The 20,911-nt window shown below is 39.8% G+C and overlaps 1 protein-coding gene across 1 annotated transcript; it reads left to right on the forward strand.

Annotated features, from left to right (window-relative positions):
• The first annotated feature begins 14,030 nt into the window (after positions 1-14,030).
• LOC136750066 (ficolin-1-A) lies at positions 14,031-18,521 on the forward strand. Its single transcript, XM_066704829.1, has 6 exons — positions 14,031-14,189; positions 15,136-15,252; positions 15,708-15,835; positions 16,129-16,258; positions 16,666-16,800; positions 17,124-18,521. Exons 1-6 carry the CDS (start codon positions 14,117-14,119, stop codon positions 17,375-17,377), a joined length of 837 nt encoding a protein of 278 aa, XP_066560926.1. The 5' UTR covers positions 14,031-14,116; the 3' UTR covers positions 17,378-18,521.
• Positions 18,522-20,911: the final 2,390 nt, after the last annotated feature.

The raw sequence follows: 20,911 nt of genomic DNA on the forward strand, positions 1-20,911 counted from the left end.
TTTTCTAGACTTCCAGATTTCCAGACTGCTACCAGCCATCTGTCCTGCTTCCCCTGGAAAACCATGAAAACCATGCATTAGGTGCACAGTGCCTGGAATGATGCTTAATTTCATCTGTCCACTAGGTGGCAATGTGGTACTGTGACTGGATGGTGTGTTGGACTCCAACATTTCCCAGGATGTTTTGTCACATTTAAATACTTGTTTTTATATATGTGATTCAACATCTTAATCTAGGATATTGGCTTCCCGGAAAGGAAGTTCACCCACACTGATGCAAGTCAAAACAATAAAGCATTTTTGCCATCTCTCTTTGGTATTAAGATAGTTTCATTGTACTTTTCCGAGTTGTGCACGTTCTTCAATATAACTATATACAAAATAAGTGTCACAGCCAGAATAGTTTTTTTTTGATAATTTACTTAAGAAATAAGATAAATAATGTATTTTCCACCTTGATTTCTGTCAGGATGTTTTATTTCTGTTATTGATTCACCAATGGGATGTTCACTTGCTGGAATATATGTTAAACATTGTATTATCTAGACTTACCTGTTCCCCTACTTGTTTACTGTATAGACTTTAGGTTGTTGGTTGTTGTGTTTTATTTATTTTGTATTGTTTAGGCAGATTTACTTCAGAAACTGGTTTGACTATGTTTTTATGCTTCATGTTAATAAGGAACCATTAATAGTTACACATATAAATGATCAGTTAACCTTTATAAGATATAATTTATAATGGTTTGAAACAAAACAGTGATTTAATAATAACAATAATAAGTTTTATATAGCGCCTTCTCAAGAACCCAAAGTGCTTTACATAAAAAGCAATAATTAAAATATGTAATAAAATAGCTAAAGAACAAAAATAAAACACACACACTCAAAAACAAAAAATTTAAAATACCAAAGTAAAAAGATTAGTTATCTTTCAAGTCGGAAGCACTGCCCAAGGGGGAGGGGTTTCTGCGCACTGCCGTAGGAACCTCATTGAAACGTCACTCTATCAAAGCTGCCATTGACCCCTGCACTCGTCTCTCAGTACAGGTCCCTTCCCACATCCTGTTCCATAAAACATGACGTCGGTGCAGGTTTGTCCTCTTTTGCCGGGGGCTAGGACTCCTGTGTGACCTTGCAACACTTTGGCAGTGCTTCCTTTTTCAGATAACCGGTGTTGCATATGCAACCTATTGTTATCTTTCAAATCAGAAGTACTGCCCAAGGGGGAGGGGTTACTGTATAACCAAGCCGTTTCAAGGGAGGAGTCAGTGAGCTGATAAGGGGAGCCTGTCCCGAGGTGTACCAACTCCAGACAGGAGCCACAGAGGCCCCTTGGGGCCAAACTGGGCTGCCCAGGAGCGAAAACCGTAGTCATGCTCTACCAGGGACTGTCTGCAATCAGCAAATACAAAGCGGGGCTACAGAGGTCAACTCTTACGCCCTCCGCTTACAATAGCAAGGCTCTACTGCTCTACTAGTGCATCTAGGAGCGAGGCCGTATATCTACTTGCACAATATGGCATGGGGCATCAAGCGACTTGTGCAGGAAGCAAATCATGCACCACCATGTGACACAGGAGCAGTTGTCACCTATTAGCACAGCTAATGCAGGACAACAGCAGGCTCTACCATGACCATCAAACCATAACATTGCGGTGTGCAGGAAACCGTTTATGCACTCTTCGCATAACATGGGAGCATTGGCCGCTTGCTCCACTAGCCCAGCTAGGAGCGAGACCACACCAGCTCTACAATGTTGTACAAATGAACAACAATATATATCGCGTGGCAGCAGGAACATTCATGCTGCCTGCACACAGCACAGGAGCATCCAACTCAACTGAATAGTACAGAGTGGAAACACTCCACTGTGAAGACAAGTAGATTTCGTACAAAAGAACTATATACACCACGAGGCACGTGGGACATCAGAGCGGTGGCCGCTTGCTCCACTAGCACAGCTAGAAGCAAGGCCACACCAGACTGACTATGTCATGACAAACGAACTGTATACATCACGGGGCGGCTCATGCGCCACACGTGGAACACAGGAGCAGCTGACACCTGCCAAATAGCGCAGCTAGCGCAGGGCAACTACAGCTCTTACCGTGTGAATAAATGAACTGTGTACACAGCGAGGCAGTGAAACTCTAGCGCCATCAGCTGGGAACAGTGGCAGTGAGCCGTCCTGCTGTTTAACACATTTTATGTATACAGTGCATCCGGAAAGTATTCACAGCGCTTCACTTTTTCCACATTTTGTTATGTTATAGCCTTATTCCAAAATGGATTAAATTAATTATTTTCCTCAAAATTCTACAAACAATACCCCATAATGACAACGTGAAAGAAGTTTGTTTGAAATCTTAGCAAATGTATTAAAAATAAAAAACAAAAAAAGCACATGTACATAAGTATTCACAGCCTTTGCTCAATATTTTGTTGAAGAACCTTTGGCACCAATTACAGCCTCAAGTCTTTTTGAGTATGATGCTACAAGCTTGGTACACCTATTTTTGGGCAGTTTCTCCCATTCTTCTTTGCAGGACCTCTCAAGCTCCATCAGGTTGGATGGGGCACGTCGGTGCACAGCCATTTTCAGATTTCTCCAGAGATGTTCAATCAGGTTCAAGTCTGGGCTCTGGCTGGGCCACTCAAGGACATTCACAGAGTTGTCCTGTAGCCACTCCTTTGTTATCTTGGCTGTGCACTTAGGGTCGTTGTCCTGTTGGAAGATGAACCTTCACCTCCCTGACTAAGGCCCTTCTCCCCCGATCGCTCAGTTTGGCCAGGCGGCCAGCTCTAGGAAGAGTCCTGGTGGTTCCAAACTTCTTCCATTTACGGAAGATGGAGGCCACTGTGCTCATTGGGACCTTCAATGCTGCAGAAATGTTTCTGTACCCTTCCCCAGATCTGTGGCTCGATACAATCCTGTCTCGGAGGTCTACAGACAATTCCTTGGACTTCATGGCTTGGTTTGTGCTCTGACATGCACTGTTAACTGTGGGACCTTGTATAGACAGGTATGTGCCTTTCCAAATCATGTCCAATCAACTAAATTTACCACAGGTGGACTCCAATCAAGTAGAAACATCTCAAGGATGATCAGTGGAAACAGGATGCACCTGAGCTCAATTATGAGTGTCATGGCAAAGGCTGTGAATACTTTGTTGTTTTTAGCTTTTTATTTTTAATAAATTTGCAAAGATTTCAAACAAACTTCTTTCACGTTGTCATTATGGGGTATTGTTTGTAGAATTTTGAGGAAAATAATTAATTTAATCCATTTTGGAATAAGGCTGTAACATAACAAAATGTGGAAAAAGTGAAGCGCTGTGAATACTTTCCGGATGCACTGTATGTGTCTCATTATGTAGTGTATGCATCTCAGTATGTATTGTATGCACTTCTCAGTATATAGTGTATGTATTTCAGTACGTAGTGTATGCATCTCAATATGTATTGTATGCGTCTCAGTATGTAGTGTATGCATCTCAGTATAGTGTATGTACCATTGGGTTGAATTATGTCCCTAACGGTGCCTCATAGTCAGCACCATGGACAGCTATTGCTGCAGCAGCACTGTGCAACAATGTCTGTCAGTTGATTATCTTCTGTCTTTATCCTTATTAATGATCTATAAGTGCCAATAGACATTAGAATATACTGTCACATACTGACATTTGTTACAATATGAAACATCTATCTACAGCTCAAAGTTAATTTAATGAAAACATATTAATTACAATTTTAATATCATTCCTTTTTTTTTCTCAAAAAGTTTTGTTACTCTCTAATGTTTTCCGGCATATTACTGAAGGACTTTGAGCAGCCTTTATTTTTCCTGAACATTGTGTTTCACTGTCAAGCAGACATAGAGGATTTCTGTCTTGCCTGTAAGAGGTGGTCCACTGGAAGGATTTAAAGAGGTGTTTGTAGTCAAGGGCAGCATTAACTTCAAGGGTTAAAACTGATAGTTTCACTTTATATTATCACAATTTGATTATATGATATCCAGCTGTATAATTATTTGAATAATGTGGTGCTGAGGACATCTTTGGATCATTACTCCATCCTGTGGTAAAATACATAGACAAAGAGAAAACACTGAAAGTCACAGTGATGTATTTAGATACATGTCTTTGCACTCCCTGATTGGCAAAATGCCCACACAGCACTGTAATGATTGGAACATTGTTGTGAAAACAGCCCTGCAGATTTTCTGATTCTAATCAGTATTCCATTCCTTCATTGTGTTTCCTCAAACAGAACTGAGATGTGCATTGCATTTGGCTAAGTGAGAATATTCACTAAATAGTGATGTATTAATATGCTATCCAGCTGTATACTTCCTTTTATAATGTGGTGCTAAGGACATCTCTCTGTGCCTGTTTTTGTTGTTGTTATGGTACTAAACTTATTTAAACAGAAGGGTTGACTGTGGTAAATCCCATTACATCAATTGCTAGACTTCCTCCCCATTGATACTTTATACTTTATACTGTCAGTTTTCAGCAAACTCTGAAGAGAAAACATTAATAATAATTTTGGTTAACTGAAGGATGGTTAATCCAGTTACCGGATTATCTGAAATCTGTAAAATGTGTTTGCTTTCATTTTTACAAATCTTTTTTGTTTTTGTATTAGAACATTTGAGCCTGATGTTTAGGAATATTTTAAAACATATCAAGCCAATTTAATGATGTTATCAAGTGTTCAAGGAGTGATGTTCACCTTTTATGTTGATTTCAGCTTCAGAACATCCTTGTCTCTGGCCTTTCACTTGAGGTTCCTTATGGCACTCTTGACCATTTTTGGTTTTGGTTGATATTGATGTGATGTGACAGTTTCATTGAAAGTAGTTCAGCTTGCTGGTCAGACTGACTCTAGAAGAGCAAATGCCTGGAAGAAGGAGCATTACAGCTAGTAAAATAGAGAAACAGTGCAACTGTACTAATGCACATCTCTACCCATTACAGTGAAAAAAACATTGTAAACATTTAATTAAATTTAATTAGCCTTGAATTGCCACAGGGGAAATCCATCCAATTAAGTGCAATTAGTGTGCGTATAACATCATTCCAAATAAGCAGCATGCTGTGTACAACATAATATATGATGATAAAGCTTTGGAATTGTCGTGGCAGAGCTTTTATAATAAGTTCTTATGTATTTGTTCTGAACAAAACAAGCCTATTTCCAAAGAAATCTGTTCAAAACTGTGATCTGTGAGCTTTTAAATGAGAACCCCCCCAGAGCAGACTGCACATTTACCAAACTGTAAATCAGATGTGTTTGAGAATGAAAAGCACTGGTAGACAAGAGAATAAGCTTTCAAATGATGTGCACATTGTGGGAATACAGTGTAACTTCTATGCACAACAGCTTCGCAAAATGCTTAAGAGGGTGTAGTAACACAGTATATATATTTTTTATTACCTCTGGGAGTTTTCTGCTTATTTGTGTGCCATTTTTGGTTATTTACGGGACTTGAACTGCTTAAATTTCAATAAAAACTGGAAAAATGGGGGTGTTGACCGGTAGTGTATTTTAAACTACATTCTCAATATCTTATCATGCATGTTTGCTAATTTGGAAAAGAGAAACAGCACATCTGTCCAATTTATTTTCTGTGACCGAACACTTCCACAGATTTTGCTCTGAATTAAGAACTTGTTATGTTTATTAATTTTGTCTACATTTTATTATCAACGTGGATTACAGTGCAGTTCTTTAGTCATTTAGACAAGGTCTCCAGTATACCACCATATACATACCAATCTTTATATTCAGTTATTTGCAGTGAAATGTGTATGTTACAGACACTGGCTATTGTTTGTGGGCATGGTGCATATTTTGGTTTTGTATGTATGTCTCCTTGCAATTTTCATAACGTCTTCACTTTATCCAGATATTTAACAGTAATGAAAGAGGTCGCTTACCTCATATCCCCCAGCATAATTAAAACACAAATCTTTAACCAAGTTGAAGTCACAGTCTTTGACTTTCGTTGCATTCATCAATTTTGTTAAACACGTTTGACTGGTTGTTCTTGGCAGCTGCATCTGTTTAGATTGTGATGTAAATGATAAATGGGAGCAGTTAACAGTATGATTTTCATCATTGTACTTTTGCCAGTAATATGTTTTGATAGTTTTCGTAGTGAAGTGGCTCTCTTTGGCTGATCCATAACAATTATTATCAGATAAGTCGGCTAATGATGCGGAAGCACAAGACTCATTGTCAGCTTATACAAAACCTGCAGCAAGATGCACAAAATAACTATAATAAGGATAAATTTAACTAAGCAAAAGGTTTGGGAAGGAGCTAGGATTTTATATTGACACATCATCACTGTGTGAGGAAAAGATCAACTAAAACTGATGCAATGGAATGATGTGAATTGAAAAGAGTAACATGCCCCCTTCACAAATCTCTTGAAGGATTTATGGGTTTGTTTCACATTTAGCAACCATACAACCATGACTGATCAGACTGGAACAAGACCAAATGGCTCTCTCTTGTATGCAGCCTTTCTTACATTCCTACACCCTAGGGTTCAACACATCCAGACCCAAGCAAGGCTGTCAAATAGTGTTTCCTTGGTGTTAAACGTGGATGAGAAGTGACCCCAACCGCAATTGTTATGCATATGTGTTCTGGGTCCAACTGAGGGTCAACAGTGGAGGTAGATCTGAACTGCATTTGGGACAATTAGAAAATAACCCTGAAAATATAAGCATACTGAGACATCAGCTTTTGTATTTGCAGCCCCCACAGAGTTCAACACTGGATGAACTGTGTTGTACTCTGACCCTTGCATGACAGTTTTTCTGATCTTGGTGCCAAACTGTTTCATCCCCAGGTCTGTCTTTGCTGTGTGGCAGGTGGTCAGATTATCATGTCTTTCCTGGCATTTGCGTGAGCTTCGGTCTCATGTGTGGACCTTTGACACCATCTTTGCACATTGCTGTTTTGCCTCACCTGCAGCTTGAATTCTTAGTACTCAAGGCAGGAAAAGATTAGGTTCTGTCTCTTTTGTAATCGTTCCGAGCAACTTTTGTCTGAGACAGATCAGGCAGCACATCATCACCCAGCTCCAAAGCAACAAAGTTCTTCATCCTCCTAGAGAAATGTGAATTATTCAGCACAACAAAGAGCAGATCAGCCAGTCCTACAAGATCCCTGTGTACGTGTAATTCATTCTCTGAGACTAGAGTAGGTTATGTTGTAAATTAATGGTTTCAGAAAAACTGTGTTATATTACACAACACAATTCCCAGCAGAATCAGGAATGAGGAAACACAACACAATTACTTCTTAAGAAGGCGTGAAAGAGAACAAGATCCCTGCATTGAAAAGTACACAATGAGAACAGTCAATTCAGATCTGTGCGATTACTGTGCATGTGAGATTAGGGCACAGACCGACCTAATACAATGTCTTTGGACAGAAGGGTGTAATTTTATATTGCACTTATAGAAAACAAAGGATATTACTAATCTAAATTAATACCCAAACCAGAGGTGTGGGTAGAGGAAGGATTTTTATCACTAAAGTCAGATGTGACAACTGTGCGGATTTCTAGCCTCACACTGCTGCACCACTAAGCAATGGCCTGGATTCTGAGTTACACTGGAATGGAGTGGGAAGTCTTGAAGAAATAGTAAATAAGAACAGCATTTTTAAAGATTTGCTCAGCCACACCCGTTTTGTACTTTTTAAAGAAGTGAAATCCGTTCTTTCTACTCTTTCTATTTTACAAGGCTAGTCCTTGGCTATAGTGTAGTTATTTGTTTCTCTGGAAGTAAATGGAAGCAGAACAAGATATTATGTTTTCTTTTCTCTTCTTTTTTTCTTTTGAGTTTATGGTATGCTCTTGATAATCTTAAACTGGCCACAGCCAAGACAAGCATTGAAATATGTTCAAAGTCTGTTACGCTCTGCTATTGTTATTCCAAAAGTCAAGGCTCCCGTGTTGATATTCTTCATACAACTTTCTCAACAGACAACAGACTTTGCTCAGAAGGCAAGTTAAATGGGACTCAGACAGAGAGGAAGACAACACAAAATAAATACATCAACATGTACACTGAATTCAGACAGTTGTGGCATTACTGCATTCTGATCTACACACATTGTTGAAAAGATTACAAATACATTTTTAAAAGAAAAGTCAACCCCTTGTCAGCTTTGTAGAAAGAAAATGGAACAGTCAACTTTTTCAAATAATTTTGGGGAAGATTTCTCATGTGAGAATTGCATGTTTATTCCACAGTCCTAAATCACTTTAGTTTTACATTGATGAGCAGAATTTGTTCCACTAACTCCCCAGATGGTGAAGTCTTCAGCAGTGTGATTGTTGGTATCAAAGTGTTGGCTATTGGAAAGGCACATTTTTGCTACACTGCACTGTTAGAGAGAGAAACTGAAAGAAGCTGTAGTGTGAAGAAGAGGCACAGTTTGTACAGTATTAATAGGAGAGGCAGCTGCAGTCGGCTGTGACATATCTAGTTGTGACGTTAATCTTCCTCCATTACACTGCCCATTTAATTATATATTATAATGTATATTGATCAATTGGAATAAGGAAGAAGGACAGTTTTTCTTAGTTTCTTAGCTGGAGCTGGCAGTGCTGGAGCCGGAGCGGAGCTCATCAGAGTGCTCCAGAGCCTGGAGCCGGATCTGAGGTCATGGAGCTGCTCCACTCACTCCCCCCTCCTTTAAACTCCCCCAGATATTAAGTCCAGTTTTCTTCATATATATAACATAAGATCAGTTTCCACTTCAGCTATTAGTACATAATAAGTAGGTAATACCAAATGTATTTTATTCCAACCAAATTCTTCATCTGCCTAAATTAACCTCAATTTATAGCCATCTTTTATCTGAAATCTCCTAACTAGTTTGTCCAAAAGTTGGTTGCCAGGGAGTTAAGGTCACATGCAGGAGTCATGCCCCCTGCACCTTGTTTGCCACTTTTGAGATACAAAAATACTGGACCCCTGGTGGTGGTGGGGGTGATTGCAAAATGTCACCCTAAAGGGAGTGCTGGCAATTAGACGACGACCGGGGGGGTTGAGGGCAAATTGTACACTGATAACATTTTTAACAACATACTCAATAGATTACAGATTACTTAAAATAAACGGACATCTTTCACAAATACTGGACAGGGGGTGAAAGTACATACACTACATGGCCAAAAGTATGTGGACATGCGCACATCGAACATCTCATTCCAAAATCATGGGCATTAAAATGGAGTTGGTACCCCCTTTGATGCAACAGCCTCCACTCTTCTGGGAAGGCTTTCCACTAGATGTTGGAACATTGTTGAGGGGATTTCAGCCACAAGAGTTCACATTAGTGAAGTCAGGCACTGATGTTGGGCGATCAGGCCTGGCTCAAAGTTGGCTTTTCCATCAGGGCTCTGTGCAGGCCAGTCAAGTTCTTCCACACCAATCTCGACAACTATTTCTGTATGGACCTCACTTTGTGCATGGGTTGTCATGCTGAAACAGGAAAGAGCCTCTCCAAACTGTTGCAAAATCATCTAGAATGTCATTATAGGCTGTAACATTAAGATTTCCCTTCAGTGCGACAAAGGTGCTGAGCCCCGAGACCATTATTCCTCCTCCAAACTTTACAGTGGGTCTACATGTCACCCGGGGAAGGACGCGAGACAAGGCAAAATAATCAAAGTAGCTGTACTACGCCAGCTGAATTTCGGCTGTTGAGTATCAGGACTCTTAGGGCTGCAACACCCCCGAGCAGCCACAACCAACTACAAAAATACCTCTTCCTAAAGATGATTTTATCCAGGGGTCCACACAGCAGTCACAGCAGACCAGTACAAAGGGATGGGTTTCAATAATTTTATACAATTAATTCCCACGTTTCATACAAAGGTTAAAAGGAATTAAAACAGAGTAAAATACTGGACTCGTTCACCAGGGCTCCCGGGACCATCTTCCACTCGAGTGGTAGGCTAACCTCTTGATAGAAATCCTGCCTTCATCCGCAATACCTCAAGAACAGAGGAAAAGAAAAAAAACGAAACAACCAGTCGAGTAAAAGAAACGCCTAAATAATTGCAACAGCACAGCAGGCGGAACACCAGCTTCCACTTCGTGGCTTGGTACTTGGGACAAGTGTACTTATCTCCAGTCTCCCGAGTGTACGCTTCCAAGCCAATTGATGCTCTGCTCCCCCTCTGGTGCTGGAAACCCAGCTGGAAGTTCTGCTACTCTTGTGTAGAAGATCCAGTATAATATAAAAAGTCCAAAAGGTTTAACAGCTCTCACCGCAAGGAACACAGGGGACTACACAAAATCCTTATTACCGTCCATCTCACTGTGCCCTTGGCTGAGATGTGGCATGAGAAACAAAAGAAAATATATTAAAAGAGTGCTCAAAATAAGAGCGAGAGCAAGTCGTTTTAAAAACGGGGAACAAAAAAAAAAAAGAAGAAACGGCCTTCTTTGCAGCAGGTTTAAAACAGTCTCCAACAGCGGCATGTCTCTTGCAGCATCCTTAATGCTCACGGCTCTATATGCGCTTAAAACCAACAAGAGCGCTTAAAATATTACTTCTCTCTCCAGTACAACTGCATCCGTTCTCTCCTTCCTTCGCCTGTGCTACTTCTTCCCCCTCAAACAAACTGCCCTCTCTTCCTCTTTTTCCTCTCTCTCTCTCTCTCTTTCTGGTAAGGCTATTTTATGTGCTCCTGTTAATTGAATGCAGGTGTTTTGGTGCGTTTATTCATTTGCCTCGTGAGAATGTGAGCAAAGCAGGTGTCCTTTTTTGTGATTAGTGTCAAATAAACTAAAGTGAATATGTGCAATCAAATAAAAAGAAAAATAATAGTGAAGTAAATAAGTAGTCCAAACCAAAAGAAAGTGCTCAAAACGAAATAATGAAAACAATTCATAATAAATAAAGTCCCAAGGGTGATATATGCATTCATGCAGGTAGCGTTCTCCTGGCATCTGCCAAACCCAGATTCCTCTGTCGTACTGCCAGATGATGAAGCATGATTCATCACTCCAGAGATTGCATTTCCAGTGCTCCCAGGTCAAATGGTGGCAAGCTTTACACCACTCCAGCCGATGCTTGGTATTGCACATGGAGATCTTAGGCTTGTGCAGCTGCTCGCCCATGGAAACCAATTTCATGAAGCTCCCGACAAACCGTTCTTCTGCTGATGTTGCTTCTAGAAGCAGTTTGGCACTCGGAAGTGATTGTTGCAACCAATGAAAGACAATTTTATGCAGTACATACTTCAGCACTCAATAGTCCTGTTCTGTGAGCTTGTGTGGTCGACCACTTCGCGGCTGAGCTGTTGTTGATCCTAGACGTTTCCTCTTAACAATAACAGCACTTACAGCTCAACAGGGCAGAAATTTGACAAACTGACTTGTTGGAAAGATAGCATCCTATGACGGTGCCATGTTGAAAGTCATTGAGCTCTCAGTAAAGTTCATTCTCCTGCCAATGGTTGTCTAAGGAAATTGCTGTGTGGCTTGATTTTACAGTGGCTCTCAAAAGTATTCACCCCTCTTGAACTTTTCCACATGTCACATGCCCGGGATTTGAGCCATGCACCACCAACACCCCTCTGAGGGCCCTGCACTGCAACAGCTCCAGCACAATACTATGGTTAGCCCGCTACACCAGGAGACCGGGTCTCCCACTGCGGGATGCTCAACACTGTACTACTTTTACTGAGGGGTTACGTCACTTTTTGCAACAGGCTCATAATACCATGAATGAGCCCCGTTACAACAACATTAAATCAGAATAGATTTAATCAGGAGTTTTTGCCACTGATCAACACCGAAAATTTCCATAATGTCAAAATGAAAAATATGATCTGCATTTTTTTTCTAAATTAATTACAAATACAAAACAGAAAATAATTGAATGCATAAGTAATCAAGCCCTTTAGTCAATATTTGGTAGAGGCACCTATGGCAGCAATTACAGCCACGAGTCTCTACCAGCTTTGCACATCTGGACACAGCAATGTATGCCCATTCTTCTTTGCACAAATGCTCAAGCTCCATCAAGTTGGATGGGGCCCTTTGGTGAACAGCAATGTTCTCTTTCCACATATTCTCAATTAGATTGTGGTCTGCACTTTGACTGGGCCACTCCAGGACATTGTCTCCAGGACAGGTCTCTTGCAGACTTCAGCAGGTTTCTTACAGGATTTCTTTGTACTTTGCTGCATCCATTTTGCATAATGCTGCCACCACCATGGTTCACGGTAGGGATGGTGTTCTCAGGATGATGTGCGGTGTTAGGCTTAGTGTTAAGGCCAAAAAGTTCTATGTTGGTCTCATCAGACCATAGAATCTTCCTCTACTTGGTCTCAGAGTCTCCCACATGTCAAATACACTAATTAGAAGGGGTGTCCACATACTGTTGGCCATGTAGTGTACAAATACTGGACAGTCCACTAAAATACTGTTCGGCTGGCAACCCTAATCGCCATAGACTTTACAACTTTCTACTTGTTCATGTTTGAATGGTTAAACAGATGGTTGTTATTCATATTTTGGTATTGTTAAACAGTTATTTACCTAAAAAAAGTACAAAAGTAAACACTATAAATAAATTGCATCATAGATTGCACTGTTTTTTGTGGCTCTGGAGCTTGGAGATGGTTAAAAGCAGCCGGAGCAGGAGCCGCAGTGTGGAGCTGCACCAGAGCCGCTCTGGAGCTGGAGCTGGAGCTGGGGCCGCTGGAACAGGCCTGGAGCTGGAGTATCAGCTCCGGTGCAGTGCCAAACTGCTTCTAGAAACAACATCAGCAGAAGAACGGTTTGTCGGGAGCTTCATGAAATTGGTTTCCATGGCCAAGCACCCACACAAGCCTAAGATCTACATGCGCAATGCCAAGTGTCGGCTGGAGTGGTGTTAAGCTCGCCACTCTTTCCTGTTTCAGCATGACAACCCATGCACAAAATGAGGTCCATACAGAAATAGTTGTTGAGATTGGTGTGGAAGAACTTGACTGACCTGCACAGAGCCCTGACCTCAACCCCATCCCACTTTTGGGATGAATGAAAAAGCCAACTGTGAGCCAGGCCTGATTGCCCAACATCAGTGCCAGACTTCACTAATGCTCGTGTGGCTGAAATCCCCTCAACAATGTTCCAATATCTAGTGGAAAGCCTTCCCAGAAGAGTGGAGGCTGTTGCATCAAAGGGGGTACCAACTCCATATTAATGCCCATGATTTTGGAATGAGATGTTCGATGTGCACATGTCCATATACTTTTGGCCATGTAGTGTATTTTCCTTCACCCCCTGTCCAGTATTTTTTGAAAGATGTCCGTTTATTTTAAGTAATCTATAATCTATTGAGTATGTCGTTAAAAATGTTATCAGTGTACAATTTGCCCTCAACCCCCCCGGTCGTCGTCTAATTGCCAGCACTCCCTTTAGGGTGACATTTTGCAATCCCCCCACCACCACCAGGGGTCCAGTATTTTTGTATCTCAAAAGTGGCAAACAAGGTGCAGGGGGCATGACTCCTGCATGTGACCTTAACTCCCTGGCAACCAACTTTTGGACAAACTAGTTAGGAGATTTCAGATAACAGATGGCTATAAATTGAGGTTAATTTAGGCAGATGAAGAATTTGGTTGGAATAAAATACATTTGGTATTACATACTTATTATGTACTAATAGCTGAAGTGGGAAATGATCTTATTTTATAACCCCCAACACACAATAACACCTATGAAGTTATATATTTTGCTAATTTAAGAAAACTGGACTTAATATCTGGGTGAGTTTAAAGGAGGAGGGAATGAGTGGAGAAGCCCCACTCCGATGAGCTGCTCTGCTGTGGCTCTGGGTCCCTACTTCAAACCACATGAAAACCGGTTCTTTCACATATTTTCATACATACCAAAACAGATATTTAAAACAGGTTCAGGGCTGTCGTTCTTCCTTGAACTTAAGTTTGCATGTATCATTAAAATGACAATGGAAAAGGTGGGACTACTTGCATATATAAGTGAAGCCTGTGAGGCTGATAGAGGTATCAACCTGACATTGAGACAGACAGACAGGGGACAGCATTGTTGAACTGCAGCACAATGATTCTCCCACTGTTCCTCACTCTGTGGCTGTGCGCCACACTGGAAGCTAATGAAGGGCCGCACAATATGGGTAAGCATAATCATTTAATCTGGCATGGCTTGATAGTCATTAATATTAATATGGGCAGATGAAGGTTTACTTTAATCAGTTGCTGTTCCAATTTAGACTCTCCCCTTGCCATGAGAAAACCTCAGTGCAAAAGAAACTCTTGTGAAAACACCTCTCAGGCCTGCTAGTGAGGAAGTGTGCTGGGAGAGTGCAGATCAGTGTCACTCACCTCTCTGTAGCCAAGTGCTGCGGCACAGGGACCCTGATGTTGGTTTAGCACTGAGACACTATACAGAGAGTGTTCACAGGACAGGAATGAAATTCAACCCCAGAAAACACAAGAGTGACAAAGATGGCTAAATGTGTAGTAGTTCATAATATCCAAAATAAGGTAATCTCAAAGCGCAACATAAAAGAAAACCACACACAACCTTGTCAAATTGAATAACAGCTATTTTAAGGTCTGATTGCCTGCACACACTCTGAAATAAAAGTGCTTTTCATTCCTGTTTATGTTTGACCATATGTGTCCATGTCATACTTAAAGTTGATGTAAAATCCTCAGCATTACAGAAGTATTGATATTGATGTCTTGATGTCAAATAGTAATGTCTATTTCACTTTCTCTTACCAAACATGTATTACTATTATTATTATTGTTAATAGTAGTAGTAGTAGTAGTATTTATTTCTTGGCACTTGACACTCTTATCCAGGGTGACTTACAGGATATAGGATATAGGATGAACTGATCAAGTAGCCATTAACTACAATGAAGCAGCCAATCACAATGTGATGTATTCTTTATTTGGTTTTACTTATTATGAAACAATAGATCCAATAACCAAATGTGAAGAACAGATCAGGAGGATTTCAATTTCATTTTTGTTACAAACTGGCCTTTTACTCCCAGGCTCTCATTTACGTAACTCAGGTAGTTTGGCTGAAGTTGTGCTCTTGTGTTGCAGTGGTGAATGTCTTGGCTGTGAATGACAACGATGAGCTCAATGTCGTACAGGGGTCTGATGGGATATTTGGCCTGCAAAGCGATGCATCTAAAAATAAATCAACGACCGCCGCTCCAAGTAAGATCTACTTTTCTCCTTTTCTGCCACTGGATCTGAACTGAATCCCAAAGGAATGTACTGAAACATACATTGAAATATGATTATTACATATAGATGTAATAATCAAATGTATACATACACCAATATATGACTTTATCCTCATTGTAAATACTAGAAACAGCCAAAAGTGGTAGATGACTTATAGGTGAAGGGCTATAATTCTGGCACAGCATTTTTACAGTACTATAATCATATTTCCATTACATGACGTATTCTTATACAGACAATGTATTGCTGCAATACATACCAATGAAAAAAATAATTTCAACAGGTAAAGCTTTGCAGAATCAGTAAGAAAATGTGCAAATTGTATTGCTGAGAAATTAACATAAAGTCTGTAATCTGAAACTGAAGTGTGTGCATGTGGGAGAAATGTCCAGTCCGCTGTCAGTGTGCTGTTGTTGTCCTCTCAGAGCCTGAGAACTGCAAGGACCTGCATGATCAGGGGAACACAGTGACCAAGTGGTACACAGTGTACACACAGGACGGCAGTTCCATCAGCGTCTACTGTGACATGAACACCGATGGTGGCGGCTGGCTGGTGAGTGAACTTTGTGGAAAAAGTAAACCTGTGAGTGTCACTTTTAGGCAGCTGTGCCCACTCAGCACTCTGGATCCAAGCAGAATCTAGCAACTTATGCTGTTGTTCAAACTGTGATTTGTTGTATATTGCACATGTGTCAAAAGCACTTTATCAAAAACAGAATAACTTGTAATTAAAGTTAAGGCAATTAAACACTGTATATATCTTCCCAATACTGCCAAGCTTCATCACTGCCTTTGAGGAAACGATGCACAGATGTCTCATTTCTCCCCTGGGTGTTGTGATTACAGGTCTTCCAGAGGAGGGTAGATGGATCTGTAGATTTCTACAGAGGCTGGTCCGACTACAAGAGTGGGTTTGGTTCAGGGGGCTCAGAGTTCTGGCTGGGGAATGACAATATCAATACCCTGACCAGCGCAGGTGAGTGAATATATTGTTACATGTATTCTCACATGGAACAGAGAACTGAATTGGGTTACAAGGGGGGAAGGAAAGAGCAATTGATGGTAATTCACAACTGTGTGTATTGTAAATGTCTAACAAAACATATATAGGTAACTTTGTTTACCTAATTTGTTGTTTGTTCTATTTCAAGTAATACATCCATTGTACTATAAAATGTCTGATCTTCCTATTTTGGATGACATTAACAAACTTAAAAACACCCTACAGCACAAGACTACCTCAGATCATCTGCACATTCCACTTTGCCTACATATTTTCCATTAAAATATCTGGGATAATCTATATTGTTTCTTTGCATTATTTTGGACAAGCAAAATCAGTCATTTATTTGCTGAGTGATTCTTCTGTCTCTGTCTTTGAAGGTAATTATGAATTGAGGATTGACATGAGGGATGTCAACAGCAATAGTTGGTTTATGACATACAGCTCCTTCAAAATCAATGCGGAATCTGACAACTACAGACTCAACCTGGGCAGCCCAAGCAGTGGTAATGCAGGTAAGTTTCAATCCATTGAAACATTAAGAGATCTATCTATACACTGTATATATTTGCAAATATGTATGTATAGGTCTCTTCAGGGTAGGGACCCAGAACTAATACACCCCGTGTTTTCTCTTTTATAAACTTTGACTTTGATCAGAACACTGTAACATTCAACATGTTGACTTTTGTGCATAAGACTGTGCTATGAGAGCATGGTGTCAATCAGAGATGGCCCTGTGAAGCCTGCTGTGTGCTCTGTCACACTGCAAAAACCTCATAGGCTGCTGTAAATAGTGTGTCAGTCCAGTGAATATGCCTCTCTCTTCTGTCTCCAGGTGATTATCTGTCATATAACAACCAGGCATCCTTCTCCACCTACGATCGTGACAATGATGACTACAATTATTACTACTACTATAACTGTGCCAGTAATTACCAAGGAGCCTGGTGGTACAAATCATGTACTTATGTCAACCTCAACGGCTATTATTATCCTTATTACTACTACTCTGGCAGCTACGGAATCAATTGGCCTGGAGTCTCCTACTACTCCCTGAAGTTTGTTGAGATGAAAATCAGACCTCAGTGAGTGATCATGTCTCTGTGCACAACTGATGGAGAGCTTATTTTCTCTGGGGCTTGTCATATAAGTATATTTTCTTTCTGACTGGGAGATGGGTGCTTTATTTTACAGGACAAATTCACTTGATTCACTCACTTGATTCAACAAATTATTAACAGTGTTGCATTAGACCATGAAGCACAGTCCATATGGAAATGTCACTTTGTGGGTTCTTGTGAATCCAGATCTTTTGTTCAGAGACATGGTGATTTGAATGTTTTAGTAATCATATCACTACTTCCTGAAGACCACTACAGTAAATCAGTTTATATTCATTTGTGTGTAGGGCTGGGAAGAATATCAGAATATTTCAATTAACATTCTGATATTTAAATGAGTTTTTACATGTCTTAAGAAACATTTGCCAGTAAAGAAGAATGCATTTAGTGAGTATCTGACCTCACATGAACTGTTATTCTCCACCACAAGCTACTGAATTTAAACAATTATTCAAGAATTACAAAACAAGCTAGCTGCACAGCTTCCTGCTCAAGGGAATGCATGGGTTCTACACTTCTGAGGGAAGAGTGTTCACTGAACTGCAGCTTTACATTGAACTCAAACACACTGAAGCAAATCAGTACCGCAATGGATAACAACAGCACACAAAAGAAGGTTTACCAAAATGCTAGATGTCTTACTTGTTAGGTATTGTTAAATATAAACAACATACACACTACATTTGAACTGCTTAAATATGATCCTATTTAAAGTATAAAGTCGTAATGGCTATTCCCATTGGCTAACTAATTCAATGCTAAAGCTTATAAGGACATCTGAATATAATTCCATGATCACCCCAGCATCTACAAATGTGTATATCTGGTATTTCTGCAAGTGATTTATGTTGACTGTGATTGTTTTTCCACCTTTGCCATGACGTTGAACAACCAGGTGTGTTTCACCAGAACATTTTCCCTTGTCAGTCTTCACACCATAGCACCTACAATGGTACAACCTACAGAAAATATTGAATGGCTGGTCTAAATTTAATCTGTCCTGAGCTGCATGTCTAATTCATTAAGAAGTCTTCTACATTTTCTATAATGTCTATACTTGTAAATCATGCAAACATTCTGTGAGGTTAAAATAAATGTCCTTTTCAAATGCAGTGTTGTCTTGATTTCATTCATGTCCTTACTTGGACTTATTCCTTACAATATAGGTGGTGATTGACTATTGCCCCAACCCGATGATTGGCCACTGATGGTCACTGACCTGGGACACCATTCCCATCTGTCTTTGAGCACACAGCAGCAGGCCTCCCCCTCGTGTCAAAGCGGGTGTCAATGTCAGGGCGCAATCAGTAGCTTTGAAATCAACACAACATACTATGTAAGCAGATAACTAGCCAACCAAATATTAAGGAGCAATGACAAAATTAGTGACCTGCTGACTAGTTCTAAATGCTGCTGCAATGTGATAATTGATGCATTTCATTTTTGCACAAGTTAAAAGAAAATATGTAGGGAAAAAAATGTCAGAAACGCGGCCATTTCCACAGCAAGCAGTTTATGTGCAAACGCTACTTCCTGAAATAATATATCCTGAAATGGTCACATTTTAAAAGTAAAAGATAGCTGGTCCGTTGATTGTGGGTTTCAAGTTAAAGTAAGTTATTGATGGACGTTTCATGGTTAAAGGCAATGCGGATCACTTTTGTTTCCTATTCTCATTATGCTCTCTATATTGTTGTGGGTCTGTTGTGCACTGTTCACTACTGTACATCGTGTTGTATTCCTAACTTTATCAAACACTTCTTTCAAGACTGTAGCTCCCTCAGTGACGTGAAAAAACACTAGGTAAGATCATTACAACTAAGTATTAAACAACAAGGCATAATGCATAAGACACTCCTTTGCCCTTTGCATTGCTGCAGGTAAACAACAGCTCATCTCTATGGCAATAAACTAAAACCATGTAAACCCGAGAGGGAGAGGGTCATTTAATCTGTGACTAGAGCATATCGTCTAGAGTGACGTCAAAACACATGAGTCAGGGATATGTATGCTAAATTCCATGTATGTATGATGGATATAAGTGTATATTGCTAAGGAGTTTATGAAGAGAATGTCTCAGGAACTTTAATAAGCTCAATCAGATGAAGTAATAATCTAATGTTTGAAAATGTTGGTGATGTGACTGGTTTTGTGGTAGAGGGTCACACCACTTTGATAGATAGCCTACTGCAGTTGCCATCCAAATAATGATAATTACGGAAGCCGAGAAGTGCAAAAGCAAAACAAACTTGTTAACAGGACGTTGCAGCAACCACAGAAGAAAAGGGGCTGTAACATTTGAAAAACGTCAGCAGCATCAGAAAAAGGCATTGCTGCAACCAGGAGAGAGAGGGGCGGTAACTTTGAAAAAACGTCAGCAATAATAATAATAATAATAATAATAATAATAATAATAATAATAATAATAATAATAATAATAATACATAGATAGATAAAATAAAATGATTATATAATCATGATTTAAATATACGATTAGAAAGTTTTGGAAACTATCATTTAATTAATTAAGTAGTATCCTATAAATCTAGGAGGTGATAGTAACGAACAGTGTATTTCAAAATTATTATTATTATTATTATTATTATTATTATTATTATTATTACTATTTTAATTAAATACAAATACAAGAAAAGACTGTGTAGGTACTTTTTCAGACAAAGGCAAAGGCGCTGAATCCTGGCGCTGAAGTGAGTCCCATTGAGCGCTTTTAGTTTCACCACTCAAGTGCACACTCTGTGACGTCAGCACAACGTGCCACCTCCTACCTTCAAAGTTTGCTTTTCTAAAATTGTATATCATTGTTTTAGACTTTGTCCTTGTTTTTTTAAAGTATGCCTCAAAGCTAACCATACTTTGATCACAGTTTGCCATTGATTCTCTTAACTAGTGTCCCTCTGACTCTATCTTGGTCATTTGAAAAGATCAAGTCGATGCATGCACTCTCTCTGGTTGGTTTCCTGACATATTGATGTAGAAAGCAGTCATTTACCATCTCAACTGTTTCTATTTCTGCTTCTGTAGTCACAACTGGGCTTTCCCAGTCTATCTTTGGGAAATTGAACCCCCCATTATAACAGCCATATCCTTGCTACATGCAGTCCTGATTACACTGTACAATTCAACATCTTTCTGAATATCTGAATTGGGTGGTCTGTAACACACTCCTACCACTAATCCTCCGGATCTTTTATTCAGTAGTTTAACCCACAAAGATTCTGTTTCATTACTAGGATCTAATTTGAGTTCTTCTGCCTCAATGACATTTCTGACATATAATGCTACCCCCCAAATTTTTGATTTTGCCTGTCTCTCCTAAACTGTGTGTTTCCTTTTAACTTGTATTCATCCCCATCATTTTCTGAAAGCCATGTTTCTTTCATGTAATCACAAGCGAGCACTGTGGCTTCTAGGTTTAACATCTTGTTCCTTATAATCCTGGCATTGAGGTACAAACATTTCAAGACTTTCCTACAAGCAGTTT

Source organism: Amia ocellicauda, chromosome 5 (genome assembly GCF_036373705.1).
Source record: "Amia ocellicauda isolate fAmiCal2 chromosome 5, fAmiCal2.hap1, whole genome shotgun sequence".
NCBI classification, from domain to species: domain Eukaryota; kingdom Metazoa; phylum Chordata; class Actinopteri; order Amiiformes; family Amiidae; genus Amia; species Amia ocellicauda.

Bases quoted from the DNA above. Each gene is read 5' to 3' on its own strand.
- LOC136750066 (XM_066704829.1), top strand. From the start codon at position 14,117: ATGATTCTCCCACTGTTCCTCACTCTGTGGCTGTGCGCCACACTGGAA. The intron at 14,190-15,135 runs GTAAGCATAATC...CTTGTGTTGCAG, and splicing joins TGAAGGGCCGCACAATATGG to TGGTGAATGTCTTGGCTGTG. The intron at 16,259-16,665 runs GTGAGTGAATAT...CTGTCTTTGAAG, and splicing joins CAATACCCTGACCAGCGCAG to GTAATTATGAATTGAGGATT.